At 38.3% G+C, this 18,895-nt stretch overlaps 1 protein-coding gene and 2 pseudogenes across 9 annotated transcripts in view; 1 reads left to right on the top strand and 2 right to left on the bottom strand.

Annotated features, from left to right (window-relative positions):
* Positions 1-18,895, top strand: part of N4BP2 (NEDD4 binding protein 2) — a 102,258-nt gene that overhangs the window by 69,727 nt on the left and 13,636 nt on the right. For all 8 annotated transcript variants that reach the window (XM_017509886.2, XM_037731843.1, XM_037731842.1 and 5 more), the window contains 3 exons: positions 3,782-3,900; positions 8,276-8,414; positions 18,233-18,421. In XM_017509886.2, coding sequence (XP_017365375.1) covers positions 3,782-3,900; positions 8,276-8,414; positions 18,233-18,421 — 447 coding nt within the window. The remainder of the gene's footprint in view (positions 1-3,781; positions 3,901-8,275; positions 8,415-18,232; positions 18,422-18,895) is intronic.
* On the bottom strand, positions 9,119-11,542 carry LOC108290162 (annotated as a pseudogene). The gene has a single exon (XR_001819460.2). The product of XR_001819460.2 is annotated as a heterogeneous nuclear ribonucleoprotein A3-like (transcript).
* Positions 15,998-18,226, bottom strand: LOC108290161 (annotated as a pseudogene).

Raw genomic sequence — 18,895 nt, 5'->3', positions numbered from 1 at the left:
TTTTTGAATTTATTATAGAGACAGAGATTCGCCATGTTGCCCAGGCTGGTCTCGAATGGGCTCAGTGATTCACCTGCCTTGCCCTTTCAAAATGCTGCAGGCATGAGCCACTGTGCCTGATCAACTGGATCTTCTCTTGGTCTGTTGCCCAGGCTGGAGTGCAGTGGTACAGTAAGACTCATTGCAGCCTCAACCACCTGGGTTTACCTTAGCCTCTCAAGTAGGTGGGACCACAGGTGTGTGCCACCATGCCTGGCTAATTTTATTTTTTTGTGGAGAGGAGGGTCTTACCATGTTGCCCAGGCTGGTCTTGCATTTCTGGACTCAAGTGACCGTCCTGCCTCAGCTTTCCAAAGTGCTGGGATTACAGACATGAGGCACCATGCCCAGCCAGCTCCATCTGTTTCAACTTTTAATATTTACTTCTATTTTTTTTATTTCTAGAAAAACATGAATTAAATCTTATTTAAAGATAATTATATATATTAGTGATAAGAAATGTCTGTCTTACTATTAAAGATGCCTATCTTTGAAACAAAATTTTTTAGAGAAAAATTTTAGAAACTTATGAGTTTGAATTAAAAATATTACTCTTCCTTTTCAAATAGAACCTTCACTTTACTTTGAATTTATTTTTGGTCTTTATTTAAAAATATCTAAATATATGAAGCCATACACGTAGTTGATTTCTTTTGCATTTTTTCTTAATCTTTCTAGAATTCTGAAAATTAGTATTAAATAATTCCAGAGTCAAAAGGGAAAACATCTTAGAGGTTATTCAGTCTAATTCTCAAGGGAAAAAAATAATTCTTAGATGGTGTTCTTAAAACAGTTTAACACTTTCTTATTCATTTGACTGCACAAAGGAGTACCTTTATATTTGGCTGTAATACATCCAGTTAAGGCATAGGGATTCCTCTACCATCATATTTGTTTTTTAAGTTTGTCTTGTTTAACTAAATTAGAAATACACTGCCATTCCCATCGTTGCATCCTAACACAATCCAAGAAATAACCTCTTAAGTAGATCTTAAAATTTTAGTGTCCTGTCAAATAGCCTCTTAACATATGTATTAATTTGAGCAATGAATTTTTTTTTCTTTTTGAGTCTCCATTTGTCACCCAGGCTGGAGTGCAGTGGCATAGTCTCGGCTCACTGCAACCTCCACCTCTGAGGTTCTCCTGCCTCTGCCTCCCAAGTGGCAGGGATTACAGGTGCCCACCTCCACACCCAGCTAATTTTTGTATTTTAGAAGAGATAGGGTTTCACCATGTTGGCCAAGCTGATCTCAAACTCCTGACCTCAGGTGATCTGCCCACCTTAGCCTCCCAAAGTGTTGGGATTATAGGCGTGAGTCACCACGCCCAGCTAGCCCTGCTAATTTTTGTGTTTTTTTCTAGAGACAGGGTTTTGCCATGTTGCCCAGGCTGGTCTCAAGCTCCTGAGCTCAAGCAGTTCACCTGCCTCAGCCTCCTAGAGTGCTGGGATTACAGGCGTGAGCTCCCACACTTGACCTTTGCTTGTTTTTCTATAGATTGGGTAATACAATAGAAGCTGGGTGGCTGTGTCCCAAGGATACCCACCTTTAGATAGAGCCTCAGAAAGATCATTTTTTTTTTTCTTTTTTTCTTGCATAAAGATGAGGTCTTGCAATGTTGCCCAGGCTGGTCTTGAACTCCTGGCTTCAAGCATTCCTTCTACCTTGGCCTCCCAAAGTGCTGGGATTATAAGTGTAAATGACACTGCACCTGGCCAGATAATTTCCTGATGCTGTCCTCATTCTTTGTCCCCAAAGGAGAAATACACTTTTTATATATTTTTTAAAGCAAAAAATATAAAAATAAACTACACATAATATATGAATAAAATAATTAAAAGATGATTAAGATTACAAGTTTTTGTTCATTGATGAAACCTCAGAATTTACAGTGTAGAAACTATGACATTATAAATTGCTGGAAAATCTGATTATTGAATTTTTTAGTAAGTTTAGACTATATGCATATCTTAAGTAAAATGTGAAATATTTTCAATTCTTTTTCTTTTTGAGACCGGGTCTCACTCTGTTGCCCATGGTAGAGTGTGCAGTGCTGGGCTCAAGCAGTCTCTCACCTCAGCCCCTCAAGTAGCTGGGACCAGAAGCACATGTCACCATGCCTGGCTTATTTGTGTATTTTTAGTATAGATGGGGTTTCTCCATGTTGCCCGGGCTGGTCTTGAACTCCTGGGCTCAAGCGATCTGCCTACCTTGGCCTTCCAAAGTGCTAGGATTACAGGTGTGAGCCACTGCACCTAGCCAGAAAAATTTTAAGTTCTCAGGTAGGTTGTTTCCATCACTCTTGTTATATGTTTAGCTTTATTAGTCCTTTTTGCTTGTCATATTGTCATCTCTTTTGGTTCTTCTTTTATTGCTGTTTGGTGTTATAAATGGCCTAAGTATGATTAAGCTTTAAAACAAATAACAATTCTGGCATTTTTCTCAGATTATTTTAATTTTGTTTATTTATTTGTTTATGATACAGGGTATCACTCTGTTGTCCAGCCTGGAGTGCAGTGACTTGATCTGAGCTCACTGTAGCCTTGCCCTCCTGGGCTCAAGCAGTCCTCCCACCTCAGCTGGGACTGTAGGCACTTGCCATCACACCTGGCCAGTTAAACAAAAAAAGTTTTATGTAGAGATAGGGTCTTGCTGTGTTGCCAGGTTGGTCTTGAACTCATGGGTTCAAGCAATCCTCCTACCACAGCTATTGTAATTTTTAGGTTTAGGAATTTTCAGTCATTTCATTGCCTCTGAAACTGTATAGGAAGTTATTTTTCAGACAGCAGCATCTTTGTAGCAAACAAAATTATTTTGTTACGTTAAAATGTTGACAAATTATCACTTTAAGAATATTTACTATCATCTTAGGTTAGAATTAAAATAACATATTTTTAGGAAAGTTCTTTTGGTCTGACAGTTTAAATAGAGCAAATCCAAATATGAATTGTGAGTAATAATATAACAATTCTTCTGCAGTTATTTTGCAGTAAATATATTCGAAAAACTTAAAAAACTTAATTGTGAATTCTAAGATTTTCTGTCAATCTGAGTTTTCAACTTATTTGTACATTGTAGTTTCTGCCCATTGAGGAGAATATGTTTTTGAGGACGATGTTCACAGCATCATCCAGTGTCCCTTTTATGAGGACCCATGGGAGAAATTTCTCTCAGGTCTCAATACCAGAAAAAGCGGTACTTCTTCTGAGAAACTGGTTTGTTTTTATTTTATGGACAGTGAGAATCTTTGTTTCCCCCTTTGCTTTGGCCACTAAGAGTCTCAGAACTAAATTTGTGGCATGCATTTATATACTAACACTGCTAGCTTTATCTTATATATTTTTATCTTTATTTTCTCTGTTCTGACTTCATTTATATCCTGTGGATGTGTGTTTATGTACATATATGTTTCTTCATCATTTTAATATAATGATTCAATGTGTTGGATATGCATGCCTGACAGTATGTATATATATATTTACATACCCATGCACACACATACATGTATATGTGTGATTTTGTGTGTATATGTTTATGAGCAACTTCAAATACTTTGCAAAAAATGAGATACAAATAAATAGTGCAAAAGTACTCTTATTACTAATTTCAGCCTTTAATCAGTGAAGAAAATCTGTGATTGCTTTTAAATCCTCAGTAGTTTTGCAACAAAATAACCACACCTTTGGTCAGCGTTTCTAGTATTAAACATTTTGTCTTGAAGATGATTTCTGTTTTTGTTTTAGAAAAGGGAGAGGCTTATGTTTGAAAAAGATTGTGCCACTAAACTAAAGGAGAAGCAGCTCTTTGAGATATTTCCAGGCATTAACCAAAATTTTCTGGTGGACATTTTCAAGGACCACAAGTGAGTGCTAGAAGGATTGTCTGTGGTTTCTACTCTGATGTCACTGAAAGCATATGTCATATTTATTTTTCTGATAACAAAAATAATATAGGTCTATAGTAGTCCCTCCTAATCTGTGGTTTTATATTCCAAAACCCACAGTGGATGCATGAAACCATGAATATAACTGAACCCTATATATACCCTATATATTCTATGTTTTTTCCTTGTAAATAAAATTTAATTTATAAATTAGCCACAGTAAAAGATTAACAACAACAACAAACAATAAAACAGAGCACTTATTAACAGTATACTGTAATATAAATTAGTAAATGTGGTCTCTCTGTCTCAAAATACAGTTGTCCTTCAGTATCTGGGAGATTGGCTGCAGGACAGAAAATCTTTGTCTTTATTGTTTCTGAGTGGTATGTTTTATTTAGGGAGTCTGTTATGTCCCAATATTATAAAAATATTTTCTTTATTATTTAAATATCTAACTTCTTATGTGTGTGGTATGGTATGAGGTAGAGATTTATAAATGAGCTAGAGATTTAACTTGTTTTTCCAAATGCCTAACCAAATGAATGGATTGTCTTTGCCCACTGGTATAAAACATAACCAGTAATGGTTACTGCATTCCTAAATACATATTTTCTTTTAAGGACTTCAATTCCATTGAGCTATTTGTTAGACCCTGAGTTGCCACCATATTGTTTTAATTATTGTAGTTAGGTATATGAGGAATGCTCTGCTTTGAAAAATATATACTTTTGATCATGTATTTTTAAATTCCTCACAAAAGTTTGTTTTAAATAGATACTTTTTGAGAATCTTTTGAGAATCTAATATAGATTTTGATCTTTAGTTTATTAATATATTTCATATCAATGACAATAATGGATTTCTGTAATAAAACCTACTTTACCTTCAGATTTTTGTTTTTTTTCCTCTAATGTAGGGAGGAATTGATTTACTAGTTCATTGGAATTTTTGCAATAGTAATGAAAGGGTGTTGATCTGTGATTTTTTTTTCTGTTCCAGGGCTGTTTGTGTCAGATTTTGGTTTCAATGTTTTATTTGGTGTTAGGCTTAATAAAATAAACTGGCAGACTGCTGTTTTTCTCTGTTTTTCTCTGTGCTTCATACCTTGAAGGTTCTGGGCCTGTGCTTTCTCAGGGAGAGGATCTTGGTTTATTGGACAAAGTCTGTTTTATGCTCTCTAATCGCTTATTTTTACTGGTATCTTTCTCTTAGAATTTGTTAGCATATTTTCAACTCTGGCTAGTTAATTTCCTTTCAGTCTTTAATAACATACATTTAAGGTATGAATTTTTCTCTATATTGTTTTGGTTTGGATATATGATATTTTAATTTTCATTGTTTTCTAAATCTCAAATTTTAATTTTCTATTTAGAATTTCTTTCTTTTTTTTTTTTTTTTTTGAGATACAGTCTTACTCTGTTGCCCAGATTGGAGTGCAGTGGCACCTTTGTGGCTCACTGCAACCTCTGCCTCCCAGGTTCAAGCAGTTCTCCTGTCTCAGCCTCCTGAGTAGCTGGGATTACAGGCATGCACCAACACACCCAGATAATTTTTGCATTTTTAGTAGAGACAGGGTTTCACCTTGTTGGCCAGGCTGGTCTCAAACTCCTGACCCCAGGTGATCCACCTACCTCGGCCTCCCAAAATGCTGGGATTACAGGTGTGAGCCACCTTGCCTGGCCAATTTTTAAGGCATATAAAAACATAAGTGAATTTTATGTTTAGGCTTGGATCCCATTCCCAAGGTATCTCTTTATGTGTATGCAGATATTCCAAAATTTAGAAAAATCGGAAACCTCAGCGACTTAGGATCCCAAGTATTTCGGATGAGGAGTAGTCAACATATATTTCTCTTGGTGTATGTGTTTGTGTGAGACAGGGTCTTGCTGTTGCCCAGATTGGAGTGCAGTGGCACGATCTTGGCTCATTGCAACCTTGACCTCCCAAGCTCAAGTGATCTTCCCACCTCAGCCTCCCAAGTAGCTGGGACTACAGGCACGTGCCACCACGCCCGGCTAGTTTTTTGTATTTTTTTTGTAGAGCCGGGGTTTCACCATGTTGTCCAGGCTGATCTTGAACTCCTGAGCTCAAGGGATTCTTCCACCTTGGCCTCCAAAGTGCTGGGATTACAGGTGTGAACCACCATTCCCAGCCCAGCCTGTACTTAATATTTATTCTCTGTTGAGTGTGCAGAGTTCTAAATATGTCACCTAAATCAAATCTTTAATGGTAGTTTTCCAATCTCTAATTTTCTTACTTATTTTTGCTACCTAACTTGCTATTTTCTGAGGGTTTTGTGTTAAAATCTCCCAGATGCCAGAGGGTGATGCTAGCATATGGCCACTCCTGTTCAATGAGTACCTAGGGCAAGAGCCTGAGATGAAATAGCCCAGAGTTGTGCTTCCCCAGGGAAGGAGGGGCTTGGTGTGTCCTTTCTGGGGATGGCCAGTGATTGGTCAGCCAAGCACCTCATGTTAGGTGGCTGATTGCCTTCATTTGTCTGCTGATATCTTCTCAGCTAGCAGCAGGTTCAACTTCATCCTGGTAAGACGAGTGGGTAGGCTCATTTAGTACAGTATATGCTTGAGGTGTAATCTTTTAGGGCTGTGACCCTCAAACAGTATCAGAGCTAGAGACTGACTTCCAGCCCCTTGAGCAGGTGGGTGATTTTAAGGCCTGGAAAGATATGGTTTATTGTTGGTAGCATCCAGCCTCTGGATACTGATATCCTTTGTGTTGAGCATATCTGACGCAGCAAGATGAGAGGGCTGAAGTGGAACTGGTGGTTGCACATGGCTTCCCTTCAGAGGTGGTCTTTAATAAACTGAAGAATAGCAAAATGCCACACTATTTTGGATAATTAGTTAACCACATTTCTTTCTTTCTTTCTTTTTTTTTTTGGAGGCAGAGTTTTGCTCTTGTTGCTTAGGCTGGAGTGCAGTGGCACTATCTTGGCTCACTACAACCTCTGCCTCCCAGGTTCAGGCGATTCTCCTGCTTTAGCCTCCTGAATAGCTGGGATTACAGGCGCATGCCACCATGCCTGGCTAACTTTTCTCATATTTTTAGTAGAGACAATTTCTCCGCATCCTCATTGACACGTGTTATTATTTAATACCTGTCTTCTTTTTTTATTTTTATTTTTTAAAGACGGGTTTCACCATGTTGGGTCAGGCTCATCTTGAACTCCCGACCTCAGGTGATCCACCTGCCTCGGCCTCCAAAGTGCTTGGATTACAGGTGTGAGCCACCATGCCCAGCCAATACCTGTCTTTTTTTTATTATAACTCTAGTAGTGAGTGGAAAGTTGTTTTAAGAATGTCCAAGGAAACCAAGTGTGAATTCAACAAAGGATTTAAGAAGAATAGGTGCTAAAATGAAAGAAAGATTTGTTATGGGTAATCTGCACAACAAAGAATTAGCAATTGAATTATCAATATATTACCTTTTGGTATTCATTTAGTAGCTGGGATTACAGGCACATGCCATGATGTCTGGCTAATTTTTTTCATATTTTTAGTAGAGATGGGGTTTCACCGTGTTGGCCAGGCTGATCTTGAACTCCTGACCTCAGATGATCCACCTGCCTCAGCCTCCTAAAGCGCTGGGATAACATGCATGAGCCACCACACCCAGCCTAGTTAACCAAATTTCAAAAAATATTCGTATGTGCTCAGTTCCTCAGTATCTGGCCAATGGAAGAGGTGAGAGACATAAATAGTGTGAAATACTGAGCAGCATAAAATCATATGTAATTTTTTTGAATGATTTTCTTTAGATATTGGAACATGAGTGTATCAGACATTTGTCAATTTGTAGAATTTCATTCTACAGATACTATAGTATCACCCTCAAGATACGACTATATAATGCGGGCATGAGAGGTAGGGTAGTGCTTTACTTTTTATTTTCTATATCCTTACTTAGAATTTGACTAGAATCCCATGGTAAAAGTAAACGGGATTTTGCACAATAAAAATGTCAACTTAAAGATCTATTGCCTGTGTTTGTTGTTTGAGGGAAACCAAGTGTGAATCCAACAAAGGATTTAAGAAGAGTAGGTGATAAAATGAAAGATATGTTGTGGGTAATCTGCACAGCAAGATTAGCAGTTGAATTATCAATATTACCTTTTGGTATTCATTTTTTGAAAATTAGTTTTTGAGAACCTATTACTTGATTGTTTCCTTCTGATCATTCTTGATTATTTTTTTGAGATACACCATGTTAAGCATTTAACTTAAGCCAGTTTTTCATATTCTTGTAAGATGTTTGAAGATTCTTGTGTTAATGTCTCCACATAACTTATTTTCATTTACTGACATTATGTTTGTTCTTAAATTTTCTACAGCTATTCATTAGAACACACAGTGCAATTTCTAAACTGTGTTTTTGAAGGGGACCCTGTAAAAACAGTTGTAGCTCAAGAGTTTGTTCACCAAAATGAGAATGTCACATCTCATACTGGCCAGAAGTCTAAAGAGAAAAAGGTATGGAGTTCACTAAGTTTTTTTATACAAGGGTAGATAACAGTATATAAAAATATAGTTGGTTTATTGAGTATGATTATTTGTCATCATTTTGTCTAGACTGGAAATTTAACCACCAATGGGATATTTGGCTTAGAATATCTGTGCACTCAAAATAATCAATTTATAGTTGATTTTTTTTCTTTGTGTGTATGATAAACAGGAACTTGAATATCTGCAACTTCTGTATACTTGGACGCAGTAGAGTATATGGTTTAATTGAATAGCTGTAAGTTTGTAATATGATGGGTCTTGAATATAAACACGTGGGCAGAAATACTTAGCCTTTTGGGAAAGTGCCAAATTTTTTCTCAAAGTGGCTCCACCATTTTATATTTCCACTAGAACTGTATGAGGGTTACAATTTCTCCACGTCTTCACTGACATGTGTTATTATTGAATACCTGTCTTTTTTATTATAACCATTGTAGTGAGTGGGAAGTTGTTTTAACAATGTCCAGGATTTGTTTTAATCAGGTATAGTAAGACATGTAGAGATGGAAATGTTGTGAAGGAAGTTTATTATACTCCTAGAGCTCTTGAAACAGGAGGTATGGCTTGCTACCCGAGACCACATGGGGAGCCAGCAGGATTGGTCAGGAAGCAGGAGTAGGGGGGAAATGTGGAAAAAAGCCTGTATTTTGGATTCTTTTTTTTGTTTTTTTAAAGTTAAAAATTCCTTAATTTTTTATTCCTGGTACCACTACCACAATTTACAGGGCAATATACCTGATGTAATGAAAAGAAAAAGAAAAAGACAAAGCTACAACAGATAAAAGACCTCAGGAATGTGCATCTAATTGACACTACATTGCATTAATCAATAGCTGCACTTTTTGCAAACTGTGGCTATGACAGTCCTGAACAAGAAGGGTTTCCTGTTTAAGCTGCAGTAACTTTTCTGACTGTGGATCATCGCTCCTTCTGTTGCAGATTTTTACAGTTCCTCTAATGCATTTGGGACGACTGTCTAAAAGTAACCTGCAGCTTTCCTGACAACTCCTTGCTCTCACTCCTGCTAAGAACTGTAGCCCTTTTCTGCTGCTTTTAGAACCTTCTGCTACCATATCCACCACTTCTACCACCAGATCCATAACCACCACCATAGGGACTGCCCGAGCTTCTTCCACCAAAACTACCCCCTTTCATGGGTCCATAATTTGATTGCTGTTGTCTACTATAATTTCCAAAATCATTATAGTTTCCATCACCACCATAGTTACCACCACCAAAATTTCCTCCTTCACCGTAACCATCATATCCTCCACCACCGCCACCATATCCACCACCTTGGTTTCCATATCCTGGTCCACCACCACTATAGCCCCTTCTACTAGTATAACCAGGACTACCGCCACAGTTGCCACCATCACGAAATCCATTATATCCACCATCACCTCCTCCATAACTACCTCTGCTGCCACCACCTCCACCACCATAACCTCCTCTTCCACCAAAGTTTCCACCACGGGCAAAATTACCTCCACCACCTCCAAAGTTTCCTCCGCGACCCATAAAATTGCCAGATCCACCTCCACAACCTCTCTGTGATCCAGCAGACTGCATCTCTTGTTTAGAAAGGGCCTTTTTCACTTCACAATTATGGCCATTAATAGTATGGTATTTCTGAACAACAATTTTATCAACTGTATCATGATCATCGAAAGTTACAAAAGCAAATCTTCTCTTTTTTCCACTCCGCCTGTCTTCCATAACTTCTATGGTTTCAGTCTTACCATACTTTTCAAAGTAGCCTCTCAAATTATACTCTTCCGTATCTTCTTTAATACCACCAACAAAAATTTTCTTCACTGTTAGATGGGCACCAGGCTTTACAGAATCCTCTCTAGGAACATCTCTCTTTGGTTCCACTACACGCCCATCAACCTTGTGTGGTCAAGCATACATTGCTGCATCCACCTCTTCAACACAAGAATAAGTCACAAAACCAAAGCCCCTGGAACGTTTAGTTTGGGGATTTCTCATTACCACACAATCTGTAAGTGTGCCCCATTTCTCAAAATGTTCTCTTAAACTATCATCTGTAGTTTCAAAGCTCAGACTACCAATAAACAGTTTTCTCAACTGCTCTGGTTCCTTTGGATCATGGCCCTCCATTTTGAGACTGGACTCACCTCTTCCAACTCGAGTTCAATATGTGTATTTTGGATTCTATGAGAAGGAATGTGCAAGGCATAGTAAGCGGGTTTAGGATTGGCTAGTTTAAATAATTTCAGCAGGCTCTGAAGCATAGGGACTTTCTCTGTTTGTCTGATAATTGGCCCTAGGGTGATTAGGGCAGGTGGATAGTGCCCTGGAGTGGGAGAACCCCATTCAAGGAGGAGGTTGGAGGCCTAGATTCTGGATTGGTTGGTTTGCAAATGAAAGGCATGCTCCCAGACACGTTTGTTATTTCTAGGAATTATCTAAACCTGAGGGGGTTCTGAGAGTGGAGGGAAATGAGGGGGCCGAGGGAGCAGCCTCTCTAGCATCATGAAGTCTGCAAAAATGCCAGTGCCAGAATACAGAAAATAAAAGACATGGTTAATACAGAAGTGATGTCTTTTGGTTTTGATTTGCATTTCGTTGATAACTATTGATGTTGGGTATCTTTTTATGTGCTATTGGTCATTTGTACGTCTTTGGAGGAATGTCTGTGTGTATCCTTTGCCTATTTTTAAATTGGGTTATTTGTCTTTATTGTTGAGTTGTAAGCGTTCTTTAGATATTCTAGATACAAGTCCCCAGTCAGACTTGTGATTTGCAGATATTCTGTCCTTTCCATAGTTGCCTTTTCACTCTGTTTTTTCTGTTGCAACACTGAAGTCTTTTAAATTTGATGTAGTCTAGTTTGTCTACTGTTGCCTGTGCTTCATTGCCAAATCCAATGTCATGAACTTTCTTCCTGTATTTTCTCTAGGAGTTTTATAGTTTCAGGCCTTTCATTTAGGCCTTTAATCCATTTTGATTTAGTTTTTGTATACGTTGTGAGATAGAAGTCCAAGTTGATTCTTTCACATGTGGTTATCCAGTTGTCTCTTGCCATTTGTTTCAAAGACTGTTCTTTCCCCATTAAATTTTCTTGGCACTCTTGTTGAAAATGAATTGACCCTGGCTAGCCATGTACAGAAGCAGAAACTGGACCCCTCCCTGACACCTTACACTAAAATTAACTCAAGATGGATTAAAGACTTAAACCTATAAGACCTAACACCATAAAAACCCTAGAAGAAAATCTGGGCAAAACCATTCAGGACATAGGCGTAGCCAAGGACTTCATGACCAAAATACCAAAAGCATTGACAACAAAAGCCAAAATAGACATATGGGACCTAATCAAACTCCACAGCTTCTGCACAGCGAAAGAAACAGTCGTTAGAGTGAATCGGCAACCAACAGAATGGGAAAAAATTTTTGCAGTCTACCCATCTGACAAGGGGCTGATATCCAGAATCTACAAAGAACTAAAACAGATTTACAAGAAAAAAACAAGGAAGCCCTTTCAAAAGTGGGCAAAGGATATGAACAGACACTTTACAAAAGAAGACATACATGAGGCCACCAAACATATGAAAAAATGCTCATCATCACTGGTCATTAGAGAAATGCAAATCAAAACGACATTGAGATACCATCTCACGCCAGTTAGAATGGCGATCATTAAAAAATCTGGAGACAACAGATGCTGGAGAGGATGTGGAGAAACAGGAACACTTTTACACTGTTGGTGGGACTGTAAATTAGTTCAACCGTTGTGGAAGACAGTGTGGCGATTCCTCAAGGACCTAGAAATAGAAATTCCATTTGACCCAGCAATCCCATTACTGGGTATATATCCAAAGCATTATAAATCGTTGTACTATAAGGGCACGAATGTTCATTGCAGCACAATTTACAATAGCAAAGACTGGAACCTACCCAAATGCCCATCAATGATAGACTGGACAGGGAAAATGTGGCACATATACACCATGGAATATTATGCAGACATAAAAAACGATGAGTTCGTGTCCTTTGTAGGGACATGGATGAATCTGGAAACCATCATCCTCAGCAAACTGACACAAGAACAGAAAATCAAACACCACATGTTCTCACTCATAGGTGCGTGTTGAACAGTGAGAACATGTGGACACAGGAAGGGAAGCATCACACACTGGGATCTGTCGGGGGGAAATAGGGAAGGGATAGCGGGGGGTGGGGAGTTGGGGAGAGAGAGCATGGAGAGAAATGCCAGATATAGGTGATGGGGAGGAAGGCAGCAAATCACACCGCCATGTGTGTACCTATGCAACAATCTTGCATGTTCTTCACATGTACCCCAAAACCTAAAATGCAATTAAAAAAAAAAATGAATTGACCATAATTGTAAGGATTTATGGCTGGACTCCTAATTGTATTCCATTGATCTGTATGTCTTTCCTAATGCCACTTGTCTTGATTACTGTGGCTTTGTGGTAAGTTTTAAAATTGGGAAATGTGAATCCTCCAACTATGCTCTTTTTTTAAAAGATTTTTGGCTATTCTGGTGCCCTTGGATTTCCATGTGAATTATAGAATTAGTTTGTGAATATCTGTACAGAAGCCAACTACAATTTTGATGGTGTTTGTGTTGAATATGTAGAGCAATCTGAGGAGTATTGCCGATTAACAATATTAAGTCAATTCATGAAATGGAATATCTTTCAGTTTATTTAGGCCTTCTTTAATTTCCATCAACAATGTGTTGTAGTTTTCAGAGTATAAATTTTGCACATCTTTTGTTAAGTTTATTTCTAATACAGTATTTTATTTTTCATGCTGTTGTAAATGGAATAATTTCTTTTGTTTGTTTTGTTTCTTTCTGGTCTGGAATTATATTGTATTTTTTAAAAATTTACTTTTTTTTCTGAGCTAGAGTTTCGCTTTTGTTGCCCATGCTGGAGTGCAGTGGCATGATCTTGCTCGCTGTAACCTCTGCTTCCCAGGTTCAAGCAATACACCTGTCTCAGCCTCCTGAGTAGGTGGGATTACAGGCATGCACCACCACACCTGGTTAATTTTTTTTATTTTTAGTAGAGACAGGGTTTTTCCATGTTGGTCAGTCTGGTCTCAGACTCCCGACTACTGGTGATCTGCCTGCCTCAGCCTCCCAAAGTTCTGGGATTACAGACATGAGCCACTGCACTGGGCTCACTACTTTATTTTTTGATATTAATTTTAAATTAAAAAGAGACAAGGGTCTTGCTATATTGCCCAGACTGTTTTCATCTCCTGGGCTTAAGCAATACAGGCTTGAGTCACTGTGCCTGGCCTGGAATTATGCATTAATTTTGTTTTTGGATTATTACAAGTACATTCTCTCTCTAGTGATAACATGCAAGGCACAGTGTGAGTCATTATGCTGATAGGGGATGATAAGAGGGTATGGTTGCTCAAAGTGAGAGATGAGTAGAAATGTAATCAAAGGGGAGGTGCGGCAAGGCGGGTGGATCACCTGAGGTTGGGAGTTCAAGACCAGCCTGACCAACATGGAGAAACCTCTGTCTCTACTAAAAATACAAAATTAGCTGGGCGTGGTGGTGGCACATTCCTATAATCCCAGCTACTGGGGAAGCTGAGGCAGAAGAATCGCTTGAACCTGGGAGACGGAGGTTGTGGTGAGCCAAGATTGTGCCATTGCACTCCAGCCTGGGTAACGAGAGCAAAACACCGACTCAAAAAAAAAAAAAAAAAAGGAAATGTAATCAGAAAGTTTTTGTGAGTTATGCCTTAGCCTTGCCCACAAAATGTAGGCAGGTGGCTCAAAACTGATTAAAATCTTTTAAGATTTTTGAACAGAATAATCTGTCTCTTTGTTCTCCCAGGATGCTCAGGGACCACATTGCTATAGGGGATATCCTGGTACCAGTAACATTTTGGTTCTTCTCTTTTCAAGAAACAAACATTTAAAATTCCATTGTATTAATACTACTTTTTTTTTTTTTTTGGTCTTTACATTTTATAGGTTTGTTATCACAGGAAATTTTAGTGTTGTAATACATCATGCTTTCAAGAGAATATTAGGTAAATTCCTAGGAAGCAAATATTTCTTTTTGGAGACAGGGTCTTGCTCTGTTGCCCAGGCTGGAATGCAGTGGCACCAGCATGGCTCATTGAAGCTTCAGCTTCCTGGGCTTAACTGATCTTGCCTCAGCTTTCTGAGTAGCTGGGACCAGGCATGCACCATCATGTCTGACTAATTTTTAAATATTTTATAGAGTTGCCCAGGCTGGTTGAATTGTTAGGCTCAGGTGACGTGCTGCTCCAGCCTCCCAAAGTGCTGAGCTAACAGGTATAAGCCACCTCACCTGGCCACAGGAAGCAAATATTTCACTTGGCCCTTGTTAATGAAGTAATAGTAAACCATGTCACTATGAAATGAATATAAAAGTAAATTTCAGTTGTATTTTAAAAGAGAGTAACTATTTGAGAAAATGTCTTTCATTATATATATATTTTTAAGAAAATGAAAAATACAGCGTCTCTTGCCAGAGAATCAAATATGATTGCATTTTTTAAGTATAAATACCTACAGAGACCCTAATGCTATGAAGTGTTTATTAAGTTCATAATGTTAGGCACTATTAAGTTTTTAAAAGTCATAGAAAGTAGTTTTATTATCCTCCCCAAAGTCTTTGATTTTATCAGGGAATCAAGCTATGCATTCACAGAATATTTAAATGTTAATATAAAGAAGCTTGTGGATTAAGCACTGGTAAGAGTGACATCAGGAGGTAGGTTCTATGAATATTCTTATATCAGAGACATCCTTGTGTTCTTTCATAAAATAATTTGGGTATCTGTTACAAAAATATATCAACTGATTTGCTCTGGTAATGAGTTAGGAGTATGGTGATGTCTACTCTTTTTTTTTTCTCCTTTTCTTTAACTCTTTAAATCCTATGGAGTTCTGGGGCTAAATGAGCTAAATATAATGAATGAATAAATTGTTTTTTTTTTTTTTTTTTTTGGGGGGGGTTTCCCTCTTGTTACCCAGGCTGGAGTGCAATGGCACGATCTCGGCTCACTGCAACCTCCGCCTCCTGGGTTCAGGCAATTCTCCTGCCTCAGCCTCCTGAGTAGCTGGGATTACAGGCACGCACCACCATGCCCAGCTAATTTTTTGTATTTTTAGTAGAGACGGGGTTTCACCATGTTGACCAGGATGGTCTCGATCTCTTGACCTCGTGATCCACCCGCCTCGGCCTCCCAAAGTGCTGGGATTACAGGCTTGAGCCACCGCGCCCGGCCTGAATGAAGAAATTGTATAATCACCTACTATTATATATGAGGCCAGTTTTTCCCAGCCTTTCATGACTTCTGAACTCTTCACAGACAGGAAATGGAAAAAAAATCATACTTAACAGTTAGTGATTATGGCCAAGTGCAGTGCACAACATATATATGCACAACATATATATATATATATATATATCTGTAGAGACAAGGTCTTGCTTTGTTGTCCAGGCTGGTCTTGAACTTCCGGTTTCAATTGATCCTCCTGCCTCAGCCTCACAAAGTGCAAGATTATAGGCATGAGCCACCATGCTGAATATCTTTTATTCTTTTGGCTTGATTTAGTGACCTAATTGTTTTTTTTTTTTTTTTTAAATTTTGAGTTTTTTTTTTTTTATTTGAAGGCAATCTTAATGCTATTAAATTCACGAACGCTAATTTAAATACCCAATCCTATTTATTTAAAACACACAGTGCAGATGCAAATATCTATTCTACTTGTCAGCACCTGTTCATATCATGAATTGGAAATGAGGAGAATAGATTCCCCTTAAACTGCAAGTCAGCAGGTGTTTCTTTACAGCTAACTTTGGCAAAATTCATACAAAATAGTAATTAACAGTGATCTTATTAACTCACGGTTAAAACCTTTAAAACTGCCTTTTGTTAAAGTTTCTGTACTAAAATATAGAAAAACTAAACTACACAAATATTGAAAAATTAAAAATTTCTTAATTTTTTATTCCGGGTAGCACTACCACAATTTACAGGGCAATATGCCTGACAAAAGTATAAAAAAGACAAAGCTACAACAGATAAAGGATCTCAAAAATGTACATCTAATTTATACTACATTGCATTAATTAGTAGCTGCAATTTTGCAAACTATGGCTATGACAGTCCTGAACAAGAAGGGTTTCCTGTTTAAGCTGCAGTGACTTTTCTGACTTTAAGTCATCGTTTCTTATGTGGCAAATTTTTACTGTTCCTCTAATGCTTTTGAGCTATTGTCTCAAAGCAACCTGCAGCTTTCCTGCCAACTCCTCGCTCTCACTCCTGCTAAGAACTGTAGCCCTTTTCTGCTGTTTTTAGAACTTTCTGCTGCTGTATCTACTACTTCCACCACCAGATCCATAAAGACCACCATGGGGACTGCCCGAGCTTCTTCCACCAAAACTGTCCCCTTTCATGAGTTCATAATTTGATTGTTGTTGTCCACTATAATTCCCCAAATCAGTATAGTTCCCACTACCGCCAAAATTTCCTCCTTTGTTGTAACTATCATATCCTCTACCGCCACCATATCCACCACCTTGGTTTTCATATCCTGGTCCACCACCACCATAGCCCCCTCTACTACTATAACCAGGACCACTGCCATAGTGACCACAATCACCTCCAAATCCATTATATCCACCATCGCCTCCTCCATAACCGCCCTTGCTGCCACCACCTCCACCAGCATAGCCTCCTCTTTTACCAAGATTTCTACCACGGCCAAAATTATCTCTACCATCTCCAAAGTTTCCTCCTCTACAACCCATAAAATTGCCAGGTCCACCTCCACGACCTCTCTGTGATCCAGCAGACTGCATCTCTTGTTTAGAAAGGGCCTTTTTCACTTCACGATTATGCCCATTAATAATGTGGTATTTCTGAACAATAGTTTTATCAACTGTATCACCACCATCAAAAGTTACAAAAGCAAATTAATTCTTTTTTTCCCCCACTCTGCCTTTCTTTCATAACTTCTGTGGTTTCAATCTTGCCATACTTTTCAAAGTAGTCTCTCAAATTATACTCTTCTGTATCTTCTTTAATATCACCAAAAAAATTTTCTTCACTGTTAGATGGGCACCAGGCTTTATAGAATCCTCTCTAGAATTAGCTGTCTTTGGTTCCACTACACGCCAGTCAACATTGTGTGGTTGAGCACACATTGCATTCACCTCCTCAACACAAGAATAAGTCACAAAACCAAAGCCTCTGGAACCTTTTGTTTGGGGGGGTCTCTCATTATCACACAATTTGTTAGTGTGCCCCATTTCTCATAATGTTCTCTTATACTATCTGTAGTTTTAAAGCTCAGACCACCAGTGAACAGTTTTCTCAACTGCTCTGATTTCTTGTGATCATGGTTCTCCTCCCCTTGGCAGTGGCAGCAATGACCAGAGTTGGGCTGGGGATGACCAGATGGTGGTTTTACCTCCATTTTGAGACCAGACTCACCTCTTCCAACTCGAGTTCAATAGCCCTAATTGTATTTTGATAATTTTAGAGAACTCTTCAACATCTCCAGAGATAAGAGTGATTAAAGAAAGGGTAACCTTAATGGCATAAAAAAGTTAATGATAGTTGATACATGGCTGACTGACTTACAAGGTAGACACTGGAGAGACTCTATTTCCTGAGCAGAGATGAAAATATATGAGAGCCCAGTTTTCATGTGTGTTGAGTGAAGGTGTAAGGCATTAGTTTTTTAAACTCTCTGTGTGTATTACTTATTGTTTAAAATCTTACAGCCAAAGAAATTAAAAGAGAATGAAGAAACACCAAGCGAACTGTCTTTCCAAGACTTTGAGTACCCAGACTATGATGACTACAGAGCAGAGGCTTTCCTTCACCAACAGAAGAGGATGGAGTGTTACAGCAAGGCCAAAGAAGCTTATCGGATAGGGAAAAAACATGTCGCCACCTTTTATGCCCAGCAGGTAAAGTGGAAAACTGATTATGTATTTTTTCTTTGTCAGTTATAATAACTAAATAATCTTGAAGCAGATAACACCCATGTTGTTACTAGATTAAGTTATTCTGGGGAATGTAGTGGTTATATAAGTGACATAAATGAGGTATCCTAAGAAATGTATGGTCCTGGGAATTTCATCTCCTGCTGTTTTGAACGTTTGAAATGCTCAGCTTCTGTGGTTGCTTTTGCATTTATTGCTTAAGTGGAATTACAGTTTATTCTGACAGTCCATATTTCTGGCAGCAGAATATTAATATTGGCCATTTCAGAGGTGGGATTAAAGGGGTTTTGTGCCTTCTATCATGTTAGAATTTTTAGTAACATATCACTTTCATAGTAGAAAAATGGCATTAATATTTTTTAGGGAAGTAAAATTTCTACCTGGGGTCATTTGACATGGTATTGTAAGGAACCTGCTTTTTTTTTTTTTTTTTTTTTT

Source organism: Cebus imitator, unplaced genomic scaffold (genome assembly GCF_001604975.1).
Source record: "Cebus imitator isolate Cc_AM_T3 unplaced genomic scaffold, Cebus_imitator-1.0 Scaffold425, whole genome shotgun sequence".
Taxonomy (NCBI): Eukaryota; Metazoa; Chordata; class Mammalia; order Primates; family Cebidae; genus Cebus; species Cebus imitator.
The sequence above is the reverse complement of the archived record's forward strand: the minus strand, read 5'-3'. Positions and strand labels throughout refer to the sequence as shown.